The 13407-nt window shown below is 45.2% G+C and overlaps 1 protein-coding gene across 1 annotated transcript in view; it reads right to left on the reverse strand.

Annotated features, from left to right (window-relative positions):
- The window catches only part of NECAB3 (N-terminal EF-hand calcium binding protein 3), a 112549-nt gene that overhangs the window by 4208 nt on the left and 94934 nt on the right, over positions 1 to 13407 (reverse strand). Inside the window, exons 6-12 of the mRNA XM_066625134.1 lie at positions 10886 to 11022; positions 10269 to 10390; positions 7140 to 7219; positions 6010 to 6063; positions 4543 to 4655; positions 2097 to 2174; positions 453 to 544 (exon numbers count right to left, since the gene is read on the reverse strand). Coding sequence (XP_066481231.1) covers positions 453 to 544; positions 2097 to 2174; positions 4543 to 4655; positions 6010 to 6063; positions 7140 to 7219; positions 10269 to 10390; positions 10886 to 11022 — 676 coding nt within the window. The remainder of the gene's footprint in view (positions 1 to 452; positions 545 to 2096; positions 2175 to 4542; positions 4656 to 6009; positions 6064 to 7139; positions 7220 to 10268; positions 10391 to 10885; positions 11023 to 13407) is intronic.

Raw genomic sequence — 13407 nt, forward strand, 5'->3', positions numbered from 1 at the left:
TCTTACCTCATGTTTCATTCCAGAGCACGAGGAAAGCATTCTGAGCCTCCAGAGAGCCTTTTAAACAACACTTTCGGTTTTCTGGCAGTACTGTTTAAAGGGCCCTCTGGATGCTCAGAAGGCTTTCTGAGCCATCTGGGACACCGTAAGATGCCTCAGCACCTGGCACCATGTAGCCCCTTGGCTCTAACGCCAGGGACACCACTGCTTTTGCACCATTGTATAAGGACCTTGTGCTGCTAGAACACTGCTGGAACACTAGTTCTAGCAGTGCAAGGCCCAGTTGCCTGAGTCAGGTAGTAAGATTTACTTTTGAGTAAACGTATAATAGGATTAGGCTATACAGAAGTTAGTTCTAAAATTTGCAACAAAACTGAGCCTAGAACAGGTATGTGGAACTACCTGTTTCTGACATAATAGTCCATGCTCTTTTGTACTGAAAAATAGCCCACCTGGGAAAAGCATGGTGGTCAAGAGTTCTGGAGATTCCAATAAGTCAGTAATGGCTCGTTGAAACTTCTTATTGGAATTTGATTGCAGGTAGCTGAAAAGCAAAGGGGAGAGTTGGAACAGTATATATTTGTGCATCAGGCATTCTGTGTTTCTAAGGGCCCAATCATATCCAATTTTTTAGCACTGATGCAGCTATGCCAATAGGGCATGCACTGCATCCTGTGGTGAGGAAGCAGTCATGGAGGCCTTCTCAAGCTAAGGCAGGGGTGCCCATAACCCGGCCCGGGGGCCACTTGCGGCCCTTGAGGCCTCTCAATGCAGTCCTCAGGGAGCCCCTAGTCTCCAATGAGCCTCTGGCCCTCCAGAGATTTGTTGAAGCCTGCACTGGCCCAATGCAACTTCTCTCAGCGTGAGGGCGACTGTTTGATCTCGTGTGAGCTGTGGGATGAGAGCTCCCTCCACTGCTTGCTCTTTCACATCTGTGATGCAGCAGTGGCAGCAAAGGAAAGGCCAGCCTTGCTTTGCGCAAGGCCTTTTATAGGCATTGAGCTATTGCAAGACCTTCATTCATTCATAAGTTAATAATAATAATAATAATAATAAACTTTATTTTTATCCCACCCTTCTCCCCAAAGGGACCCAGTTATATATATATAAAATATATCTTTAATATATTCATTTATGTAAACTTATGTAAATTTATTCAAATGTTAAATGTAAATTAATTCCCCCCCCCGCCCCCTGACAGTGTCAGAGAGCTGATATGGCCCTCCTGCCAAAAACTTTGGACACCCCTGAGCTAAGGGAATGTTTGTTCCCTTATCTCGGGGCTGCATTGTGGCTGCATCAGTGTTGAAAAAATTGGTTAGGATTGGGCCCTAAAGCAATAACTGACAGGTCCTGTTGAACCCTGTCTTGTGTGGATTGGTGCTGAGACTTTGAACAGTAGGCATGCCATGAAAGTTTTTTCAGCCCATGGGGAACTTGTTTCACCCACCTAACAAAATGTGAATGATGTTTCTCTGCCATCTTTCATTCATCCTTTCTATAGTCCAGCAAAGTTTTCTGACATTATGAGGAATGGAACTGCTAAGTCTGCCTGCCCACTGGACACACTGCTCTGTGTCCAGGGATCTCTGGCTGCATGGTGAAGACTGGAGGCTGAAAGCCTGCATCTGCATTCACTGAGCTGAAACCTTATCCTCTAAAACAGGGGTCTCCAAACCCCGGCCCAGGGGCCAGATGCGGCCCACGGCCAGCCTCTATCCGGCCCACGGCCAGCCTCTGATCCCCTGAGAGCCTCTGGCCCAGCTGACCAAACACAACCAGAGCTGTGCTTGTGGGGTGCAGAAAGGGGGGTCCATTTAAGTGTGTGCTTTATTTCTTGGGCTGTGTTCATGCTTGGAGAAGTCCTAGACATTTGAGCCCATTCATTTATTCACTCTCATCTAAGTTCCATCTCTAACATATTTATTTAAATTTTATATGTAATTCTTTTCCAGCCCTCAACATTGTGCCAGATATTTGATGTGGCCCTTCAGTCAAAAAGTTTAGAGACCCCTGCTATAAAATGGTCGAGTGCAACAGCTGTGAGTTTTTCTCCTCAAACTCTACAAATACATGAATTGTAAAGCATGGCCAACCTTCTCCAAGAAGCCACGTCTTGCCAAAACTCATAGAGGATAAAACAGGCTTCACTTGTCAGCTTGTGGGCAGACACACTACAGGAAAAGAAGAGGACAGGCCATGAGGGAAAACATTATCATTACATGTCAGGCTTTGTGCAGTATATATAAATGGGACTCGAACATCTGCAGCCAGCCTAGCTCCTGTACCATAATGACTTATCTGCAGTGACTCATGGACAGGGTTTTGTTGTTCTTCTCATAGAAAAGATAATAGTCTTCCTGTGAATGTCAAAGAACTGCCAGTGTTTTTAAAAGAATGTATGGCTTTGTTATTAACTGCACAGCAGATACCAAAGCTACCAGATAGCAATCTCAGGCTCTGACCTTCCACATCACCTTGACTGTGACAAAAACACTGGGCATGGTGACTTTCTTCTTTAATAGGAATCAGTGTTGGCCTCACACTCCCCTTAGGAGGCATTGAGATGCAATGCTTCACAAAGTGCAGCTGCTGAAATGGAATCAAGTTTCCCCACTTTTCCATTCAGTGTGATGACTTGAGGGTCAGTCTGGATGATACTTAAAATCATGCCAAACGAATCCCCTAAGATAAACCCTAGTTACTACCCTCGCTTCCAAGGGTTGCATGGTCTATTCCCACCAGATAGTCTACTCAGCCAGACCAGCCCTTGAACTCCACAGGTCCAGTTGCAGTGAGGATGCAAGTTGGCTGGGTTACTCATGCTACATTCATCACCCCCACCGAAAAATGGCATCATTTCCCAGAGGTCCCTGCATCTCCCTCAGACCTTCAGGGGATGTTCCCATTGGTTGGTCGGGATGGTGGGAGAAAGAGGAGCTGCTGTGTCAGTCTCTTGGCTGAGACATGAGAGGTCCAATGCACTGCTTTGCCCCAAGGTTCTCAACAACCTTATGCTAGCAGTGTTAGCATGTGGAAAGGGGCAATTCTGATGAACTGCTCTTCCCGTGCAGTTAACACAACTAACCTGGTAGTGAGGGGGGGAAACCAGGTCATGTGTGCACCATGAGTGTGCATATTTTGAAAGGCTCTTCAGCTCTTAAAGTATCACATGAACCATCCCCATATTGTTTTCCCACCCCTGCTAGTTGCAACAAATCATCTGGAGCATGGGTGGGGAAACACAAAGCCCGCTTATGGCCTGGCAAAGGCCAGAGTGTCGCGGTAAAAGGAAAGGATGGAGGGGACACTGGGCTACTCTCTTCTGAGGCCATTCCATGTTGAACACATCTAATTCTGGCCTTAGGCTATGGCTGCTGTCATTTTCAGACCCCTGTTTCAATTCCTAGCTGTGCTACCAGGGGCTGAACATGATAGTAGCAAAGGTGGGACTAGCAAGTGCAGATTATCCCCCATTTTCCAATGGAAAGGGTAGGAGGAGGTGTTTGAAGCCATTTTAACAACAATTTGTTCCTGTTCTTTAAAACTGAGGTCCTTTCACCTATTTAAAAAAAATCAATTTTCTCCTAAAATTCTAGGTAGGGAAAAGCACCTAGTGCTCTAGATGTGGTGGTGCAGTTGCTGGCCCTACCCTGGCTGCAGCTCTAACTTCTTTCACTGGTTGGCTTCTTTCATTTTTATGTTGCTTTGTCCTAATTTTTGTCCACTATTTGTCCTAGTGGAGCAAGAAAACAAATTACTTGCTCCACTATCCCAACAATGGCGACTGGTTAACTTTCATACACTTGCAAAGATTTTTGTAGTATGCAAATTTGCCCCAAATCCTAATCCACTTTCCAGTACTGGCATAGCTGTGCCAATGGCTATGCATCCTGCAGTTGGAGGGCAGTCACGAAGGCCTCCTCAAAATAAGGGAATGTTTGCTCCCTAACCTCGGAGCAGCATTGCCCTTATGTCAGTGTTGGAAAGTGGGTTAGGATCGCGCCCTTTGTTTATTAACAAAGCGTGCCAAATCTTCCTTCTCTGCTTTTCCAGGGAGAGGAGATTCTGTTACTTCCAGAATTTTGCAACTAAAATTCAGGCAGTTATTAACATATTTTTAATTACTACGTTTGCGTTTCAATAGCAAATCTAATTATGGAACCAGGTAGAGGGAATCTGAATTCCCTAGTACATTAGCACAAAATTATAAATAATAAAATCTCTTTCTATGCTTCTGATTGTTTTGCTCTTTGTATAGGAAAAGAATAATGAGTACAGGCTCTGTCTCTTGTGCTACAATATCCTTCTGCTTTATGGGGCTGTTAGGCGGACAGATTAGTTCACACAGGTTTGTCAGGTTTAGAGTATAAGGCAGCACTGTATATACTCTGTGTGCTGTAAATAATATCTCTCCGGCCATTGGGAGAGACTTATGGTTTCTACCTTGAAGATGGAGAATTCAACAGTAGCCACAACTGCTATTTTTAAACACATTTCTCATCCAAGCAACCAATAAAAGTCAAGCATCAGAAGACTTACTGTAGGCAGCTGCTCTGTTTAGCTGTAATTTCTGTGTAGGATTCTAGAGCTTGGCGGAAAGCCTCTAATCCATTTTCTGTCACTGAGATCTGTCTCTGTGCCACCAGGATGTGCTGCAGAAAGGGGAAGGAGATGAGCTTATTTAGGCATGCTACATGCAGAGCCAGCCCACCCCTGAGGCCATCTGAGCTAGCTGTCCACCTCCATGTATCTATCTTCACCTACCTCACCACTCCTCCTCACCCCACCCTTTTGATTCCAAAAAAGGAGGGTATGGAACAAAAGAAGAAGCATGGAGAAGAGGTGGGACACTGTAGTTCAGGGATACCCAAAGTAAACACCATGAGAAGCTATCCATGGCATTTTGAAGCTTCCCACAGACATTTCAAAGGGCTCCATTACTCCTGGGTGTCAGTGCAGGTCTCTACTACATACTGAGGATCTCCACTGCAATCCTGAGGGTCTTTAGCTGACAGTTGAGTTAGCATCAGGTCTTCTGCAGGCACTTCCCCCTTTGATCCCATAGGATCAATGACTCCCTACCTGCAAATACAGTATGTGATGTGGTTTCCAGGAACCTAACCTAACGAACTGACTGTATAATGAATGAAATTTTTTGAAAACAGCCAGGAGCAAAACAGAGTATTACATTTCCAGGAAAAGTAACTTGTCCAGACTGTTTAAGGTTATATATAGGCGTTTTAATTCAAAACTTGGCCATTTCCCCCACATCCTATGACTGACCTTTTAAAGGCCCTATGGTGCTTGCCAATTTCTTTGTCACTCCTTATACTTTTGAAAGCTGTACAAACTTGGTCATTTCTCACCAGGTTCCTGCAGGATGTCAGATATTAACAAATGATAGCCACCACCAGTTTGAATTAACAGGTTTTTTTTTTTTTTAAATGGCAGTGATTTTCAACCTTTTTCAATTCATGGTACATTGACATTGTCTAAAAATGTCAAGGCACATCATCAGATTTTGACAATTGACAAGGCACATTATGCTGCCAGCTCCATTGGGGCTCACATCCTCCAAAGCCCCTACTAATAAATGGCCCCCAACACACTCCCACAGACCATCTGTGGCACAGCAATATGCTGTGGTACACTGGTTGAAAACTGCTGTCATATGGGTTGACCACAGGAACTAGGAACCATATGTCTGTTCCACAGACCCTCGACTGTTGTTGGTAGAAGCGGCAGCTTTGACCAATGTACCTTCTTTTGTCCTAGTAATAAAAAACTGCACCTATCAAAATCCCTCCTCTACACAACTACCAAAGATATAAAAATCCTATCTTCTATGCTATCTGGTCACTCAGTCTGTGTCTCTTCTAGCCACCAGTATGTAATGGTTAGTTGCTCAGTTATCCTAGTCTATTGGCTGATGGTCTGCAAGGCATTTGCACTTTTTAGGTTTCACCATTAAATGCAAAAAAAAAGGGGGGGTCGTTACAAACTTACAAAATCTCTTCCTTTGCAAACAATGTCATCTTTCAGAGGTTCCAGCCTTGGACTCTGAATGAATAGAAATGCAGCATTATAGCAAAAGAAAGAAATGTACTGTGAGGCAGTGGAACATTTAACGGCTTCTTGACCATTCTCATCCTTTGACATGCGTGATGGTTATAAAACAAACCTCTGTGGTCACTGTTGTTTGTTGGAGCAGAAACTCTGAAAATTCTGCTGGATGTTACAGCAAGAAGTATAAGAGTAGGAGAATTAGGCTTTCCTGGTCTGCACTCTAGCCCTCTTGTAAGAGACTGAATCTGAACACTTTTGAGGGTAGCTCCAGACATTTTTGACTAGTATCCAGCGATATGTAAGATGTACTTTAACCGCAGATATTTTGTGTGTGTGTGTGTGTGTGTGTGTGTGTGTGTGTGTGAGAGCGAGAGCGAGCTTAACACATGTACACCTCCACATCATTTGATGACTGTAGAAACACCCGCAACACCTGCTTAAGAAGACACTGTACTGGAGTAAAGAGGGGCAGTTACTCTCCTCCTGCTAAACTACTACTACTTGAAAAGTGACTCTTTGCTCAGCAGAGGAATATTTATTTACATATACATTTCAGACTTTGCTGATGCTTGTTATTTCCGCAAATAAAAGCAAACTTAAAATAAATCTTCACCATCATTTCCTTTGAGTCTGGGTATTCATCCCTTATATATGAACATACCTGGGTGTTCATACCTTAACACAGTTACATTTCCCAGGGTTCCTTACCTGGGAACTGCAAATGTTAGAACTAGTTCATATACAGCTTTGCGTAAACATGTTAAGAAAAGTTTCAAAGTATAAACCTTCTAGCCACAGGTAAAGGAGAATTTGGATTCTAGTTGATAGGTAGTCTTTGTGGGGCTGGGAGACAGGATTCCAGGGTGGATCCACTTTTAGGATTTTGTACTCCAAAATTCCTTGAAGTAAAAACACAGAGGATTCAGGTTCATCAGGAGAGAACCAGTTCTGAAAAGCTGGAATGATGTTAATGCAAACATAACTGTATTTTGGCCCTGGCCTAAATACTCATATCATTAACCAGAAGCTTGGGGGAAGGTATCAAGAGGAAGAATCTCCATTCTACCCACCTTATATTCCAGTTCGTCGATGAGTTGCTGTAGTCGGTTAATCTCAGTTGCCCACTGGCTGTCCTTTTCTACACAAACACCTGCATGCAATGTAGACAGAAAGATGTTTGAGCTGAAGTCACACCAAGGAACTTGCAGCAGCACTTCAGTGCATAAGTAGAATGCACTGAAGTAGATCAGAGGGTGAGATCAGCACACAGACAGGTAGTGTGGCCTACCCTGACTCTTTCATTTTAGCACAAGTTGGACAGATCTATTTAACTTTTATTCATTCTCCTAATTCTATCCCGCAAAGAAAGCCAATGCTCCATTCCCTCTAACTCCGCATAATACTTACCTTACAATAACAAGTACTGGATAAATAATGTGCTCTGCGCTACAGATTCCTGTCTGGGAAGCAGCCATGGCAACTTCTGATGTCACATTTTAATTTGTGGATGTGCCACTACTGTGATGAAAACTGTAAAATGGGAAAGCCTTGGACCTACTATCTGTTCATAAATCAAAAATGCTGTTTCAAGCTTTCCCCAGGTTTGCCTTTACAGCTATGCCTGAGGGGCTAATCAGACACATAGCTGATGCTCTCTCTCCCTGGTAGCACCTGAAAAACTAGTGTGACACAGCCTTGTTATATTTAGCATTCCCTGTCCACTGCAAGGAGCAGCCAATGAACTGGAGTGAGCTGAAAGCCGAAAGTGGAGTTCATGTTGTGTTTTATTTTGACCCGATGTTACCAAGAAGAAGTAGGTCAGAGGCACCCATGTGTCCCTTAGAACATCTAGTTACACTCAATTGCTACAAGTCAACCTTAAGTCTAAAAAGCACAGTGCTTCTCATAATGAAGACACTGAAGGCCCAATCCTATCCAACTTCCCAGCCCTGGTACAGCTGGGCCAATGGAGTTTGCACTCCCTCCTATGGTGGGAGGGTAATTTTGGAGGCCTCTGCAAGGTAAGGGAACATTTGTTCTCTTGCCTAGGGACTGCATTGCAGCTGCACTGGAGCTGGAAAGTTGGATAGGATTGGGTCCTGAGCTGGTTCACACATGAATGCTCATCACTTGATGTCCTCAGTATCAAACCATGAATTGCATGTGTGAATGAGCCATTGTAGATTAGTGTCCATACTTTCAAACCACTAAATATTATAACGCTGTTCACTTATATTGCTGTGCACACAAGGTAGTAATAGAGTAAGAATTAAGAGCAGAAGCAGGATGGTCTAACAACTGGTCCAACAGAATGAAAGGTTGAGGGAATCAAGGAGCAAATAAGCAACCCATCTTGGGGGACTCCATATACAAGTTTATGCAAATACCCAAAGTCTCCGAGCAAAGATGGGAGAACTGGAATGTTTGGTGGCTAGGGAGGACACTGATAAAGTGGGCATAACAGAAACCTGGTGGAATGTGGAGAACCCTGCTGCCATATCCTGACCCCCCCCCCCCAGCCCAGTAGACCATGGGTCTCTTCGAATCTGCACCCGCAGATTCCCCTTGCCTTGGGCTGAGCTGCAGCCATTTCCAACCCTGCACTGGATACAACATGGGCCAACCAGCCTGTCTGTTCCAGCACAGGTTAGGATTGGGCTGCTCATCAAATAGGGATTAAAAGAGAAGATGTTTCAAACCTAATTGACAAATTAAAGATCAATAAGTCACCTGGCCCAGATGGCATCCACCCAAGAGTTATTAAAGAACTGAAAAATGAAGTTGCTGATCTCTTGACTAAATATGCAACTTGTCCCTTAAAAAGCAACAATGCTAGAGGATTGGAGGTTACACTGATCTTTAAAAAAGGAAGGAGAGGAGACCTGGGAAACTATAGGCTGGTCAGCCTAACATCTGTTCCAGGTAAGACTGTGGAATGCCTCATCGAAGATAAAATCTTCAAACACATAGATGAATAAGCATTGCGAAAGGAGAATCAGCACAGCTTTGTAAAGGTAAGTCATGTCTCACAAACCTTTTCGAATTATTTGAAAAGGTCAACAAGCATGTGGATGTGGGCAAACCATGGATATATATATCTGGGTCTTTAGACAGCATTTGACACAGGCCCTCTCCAAAAGCTTCTGAGAAAACTCCATAGTTGGATTAAGTTCCTAATCCTCTCATAGATTAGGAACTAGTTGAGGACCAGGAAACAGAGAGTGGGTGTCAATTGACAATTATTGTAATGGAGAGAGGTGTCCATTTTTGTAATGGAGAGGATGGTGTGCTTCATCCTGGGATCAGTACTTTTCAACCTGTTCATAAATAATCTGGAGACAGGGCTAAGCAGTGAGGTTGCCAAGTTTACAAACGACACTAAACTTTTCTGAGTGGTGAAAAGCAGAAGGGATTGTGAAGAGCTCCAGAAGGATCTCTCCAAACTGAATGGACAGAGAATGGGCAGCAAAATGGCAGATGCATTTCAATGTAGGTAAGCATAAAGTAATGTAAAATAAGGATGGATAGGGTGGATAGAGAGATTCTCTTTTCCCTCTCACACAACACCAGAACCAAAGGATAGCCACTAAAACCGAATATTGGGAGAGTTAGAACAGAAAAAAGAAAATAATTCTTTACCCAGCATGTAATTAGTCTGTAGAACTCTTTGCCACAGGATGCGGTGATGGCATCTGGCCTAGATGCCTTTAAAAAAGGATTGGACAGATTTCTGGAGGAAAAATCCATCACAGGTTACAAGCCATGATGGGCATAAGCAACCTCCTGATTTTAGAAGCAGGCCACCTCAGAATGCCAGGTGCAGTGGAATGTCACCAGGATGCAGGTGTTCTGTATACTCCCTGAGGCATCTGGTGGGCCACTGTGGATACAGGAAGCTTGGCTAGATGGGCCTTTGGTCTTATCCAGTGGGGTTCTCCTTATGTTTATTAGTTCAAACATAAGTATGGGTCATCGTCATCTATCCAAATGATGAGAAATCATGCAGCGTATATGATTGTGTGAACCAGTCCATTGTTGAAAGTTGTCAAGGAATGCGGCACACAACTTTACGTGACTGTATTTTCTTTTCAGACATTTCCAGTTTCCATATTTCGAGAAACTGCCTTCTACTCCCGGCAGTCAAGCAGCCTCACAATAATACCAGCACAAACCATAGCAACATGAAACCCTTCCAGTACCTGTAGTCAGCATCCCTGAATAAGGATCTGTAGGAGAGAAGCAGATGTTCTTCTGAGCTCTGCGACCACATCTTTTTACTGCACGTGGACCAATGAAAACTTCTTTCTTTTTGACATCATTCCTTAAAAGCACAAGATCAGGACAATACAGGTGTGCAGGTGCAGGTATATATGTTGGGGCATGCAGAATCCTTTCATCCCCATGGCAGAAAAAACTAAACCGGTTCAGGAGACATACCCTAAGCACACTGTACTTATGTGTTCATTTGATCTAAGATGGTGATTTCCCCCCAATTATTATACTATTTAGGAGTAGTCATGCAAACTTTTTTTAATAAACTATTGTAATTGTATTAATACATTCACACATTCAGTAACGTGGCTTCCCTTAGCACTTTAGCCAGAAGGCCCAACTCGGAGTTTCTCAATTCAGTGCTGACAAAATAGCCAGCACAGACTTGAGAAGTTCCATTGTGGGGGGCTTTGGGGCCTTCCCTGGGGGAAGGGAATGAAAGACCACCCCCCTCCGAGAAGACCACTGGCAGCTGCCACCAGGATGTAGGATGCAGTGGTAGCTGTTAAAAAAAGTAGCTCTTATGCATCCCAGACACTTGTACCTTTCTTGGCCAGCCTGTTCTTCAATGGTGTCTGCAGCACATTCCAGTGATACTTGTAGTGACTGCAGTTGGTTCATCGTCTCCCGCAGCAGGAAGCGGGTCACAAACTGTTCCATCTTGGAGGAACTCTCATATACCTGGGGGGGGGGGGCAACAAGGGGGAGATAGGTGAACAGTTGAGTATGGTGAATAAGCTTTCCTAGAACTGCTACAATCTTCCTTTTTCTGTTCAAGGCTCCTTCAACCACCCACAGGTCCTCAGCCAGGTGCAGAGATGGAGGCCACACTGGAGAAACCGACCTATTTATCTACCTATTACAATTTTTTAAATCCCACATTTCCTCTACTTTTTTTCCTCCCAATAATCGTGTGAGGGAATAACATGAGACAAGATCTCATAGTTTTGAGACACCTGCAGATTTGACACAATGTAGATGCCAACCCAGCATTGGAAGGGCTTCAAGTATCTCCCAGATGTGACCAGAAGAGTCTTCCCTTCACATCTGGGAGGTGTTCTGAGGTACAGGGATGGCACATGTGGCCTCCCTGCGCCTCAGAAGGACTCCAAAAATCACTTTCAGCTTTCGCTTGAAAACTTTTGCCTTTCAGAGGACTTCAGGAGACACCTCCTGGACATGTCTGGAAGGTGGATTCGGTCATGTCTGGGAGGTCCTTTGAGGGCTTTCCACATCAGTGATGATCAGTAGCCACATCTCAGGACCCTTATGACCGAGAATATTCAAGGCCACCGGATATAGACTGAATATGTATCTGAAAAAAAACCCAGGCAATACACTCCACACAAAATTGATGAAAAACATATTTATTCTACAAATAACTTTACATAAGAGAGAACTTTCTCAGTGATTAAGTATAAAGATAGGCACAGAACCAGGAAAAAAACCCCCAACAAAGCTCTAAAACCAACTCCTTCCTACCAAAGTACTGCTAAACCTCAGATTACTCAAAAAACTACCAATTCCAGAGTTCAAAATAGCGGGAAGCAAACGCAAGGGACAAACAGAAGAACAGATAAACACTGGCTCCTAGGCCCTTCCTTTTATACCACTTTCCTCTCTCCTGAAAAATTTATCTTAACGCTATGACTCAGTTAATACTCCAGTTGACAACAACCACCTTCCTTCCAAAACAGCAAGACAGAAAGAAGGCACCGATCCTAGAAATTTACTGCTCTTCTATCTTCCTTATATCCTTCTACATGATCCTACTTGCCAACCTTATACCCAATTCCTATATCTTTACAAGCGGAAATTGTATCTGTGGGGGGTCTGGGAAATAACCCTTTGTGGATACTGAGGGTCCTCTCTGCACATTGGTGCCAGGAAGCACCACTCAAAGCAGTCCTGCCTGCCCAACAGATACCAGCATTGTGTCATGGAATATTTTGCTGTGAACCCACATACCTCAAATGCACACTGCTTTTCTTGAAGCGCTGATCAAGACTCATACTCCATCTTGAACTCAGTTTGCCACCCCATGCATATCACAGTGTATCCTATTTAAACATACTATATAAACTTTCCATGTAACTCCTGTTCGTAATCTCTGAATCCTGCCTCTGTTGCTAGACCTTGGAGCAACCCATTTAGAAATGTGCCTTGTACAACAGAATTTTGGTTCTCCCGAATGAACACAATCTTTCTATATACCTGTGCGCAGATCCTGGTGCCTGGTGGGGCTGGGTCTAGGGCGTTCCACAAGGATCCCTGGGCCAGAAGGCCCAGCTGCCAGTGCAGCTTCTCTCTCCCTCTACAGCGTCCAGCAGTCTTGGTTGGACTGGCCTCAGACTGCCATTGGGGGGAGGGGGTTGACAGCACCCTGGGTTTGAGGCAGCCTTCTGGGGTCACTGGTAGTAAGGCTGGAGCTCCTACCTCCCCTCAGCCTGCTCTCTCCAGACTGACTGTCATCATGGGCTGGCCCAGCCTTAAGAAGCCCCAGGGCTCCTCCTTCTAACCCCGCCTCTTCCTGGCCTGGCAGGTCTAAAAGGGCCAGTGTCCGGCCCCAGGCTTAGGTTCTGGAAAGGGGTTTCCCGGTGCCTGCGGGGGGATCAATCCCCCTGAAGGACCCTCCTCTGCTGGTGGCTTGCACCTCCTGCCAGGCCCCTGCCTTTCCCACCCCTTTGGGTATCTGGGGCCAGTGGTGAGCTTCGTCACCCACTGATGTCATCAGGCGGGGAAGCCTGAGCTTGCCAGGCAATCCAGTGGGTTGTCCTCCGCAGCCTGGTTGTCACTGCGGGGACGCACCTCCGCTGCGGTTGGTTCGGGAGGGGTGGTGGCCCGCCTGCCCGCTGGCCCAAGCAGAGGGTCACCCGCGTCCCATCTGCCGGGCAATCCAGGCGCAGGCTTGCCCGATCCTACCGCTTCCTGGGAGGCGGGACCAGTGCTGCAGAGGGCGGGACGGGATCTCCACCCGTCCCAGGAGGAAAGGGGGATCCGTGACTGGGGGCTGTTCCCCTCTAGAGGTAAGTAGGGGCCCTGGGGGAGGTCACCCCCTGACTACCT

Source organism: Tiliqua scincoides, chromosome 4 (genome assembly GCF_035046505.1).
Source record: "Tiliqua scincoides isolate rTilSci1 chromosome 4, rTilSci1.hap2, whole genome shotgun sequence".
Lineage (NCBI taxonomy): Eukaryota > Metazoa > Chordata > Lepidosauria > Squamata > Scincidae > Tiliqua > Tiliqua scincoides.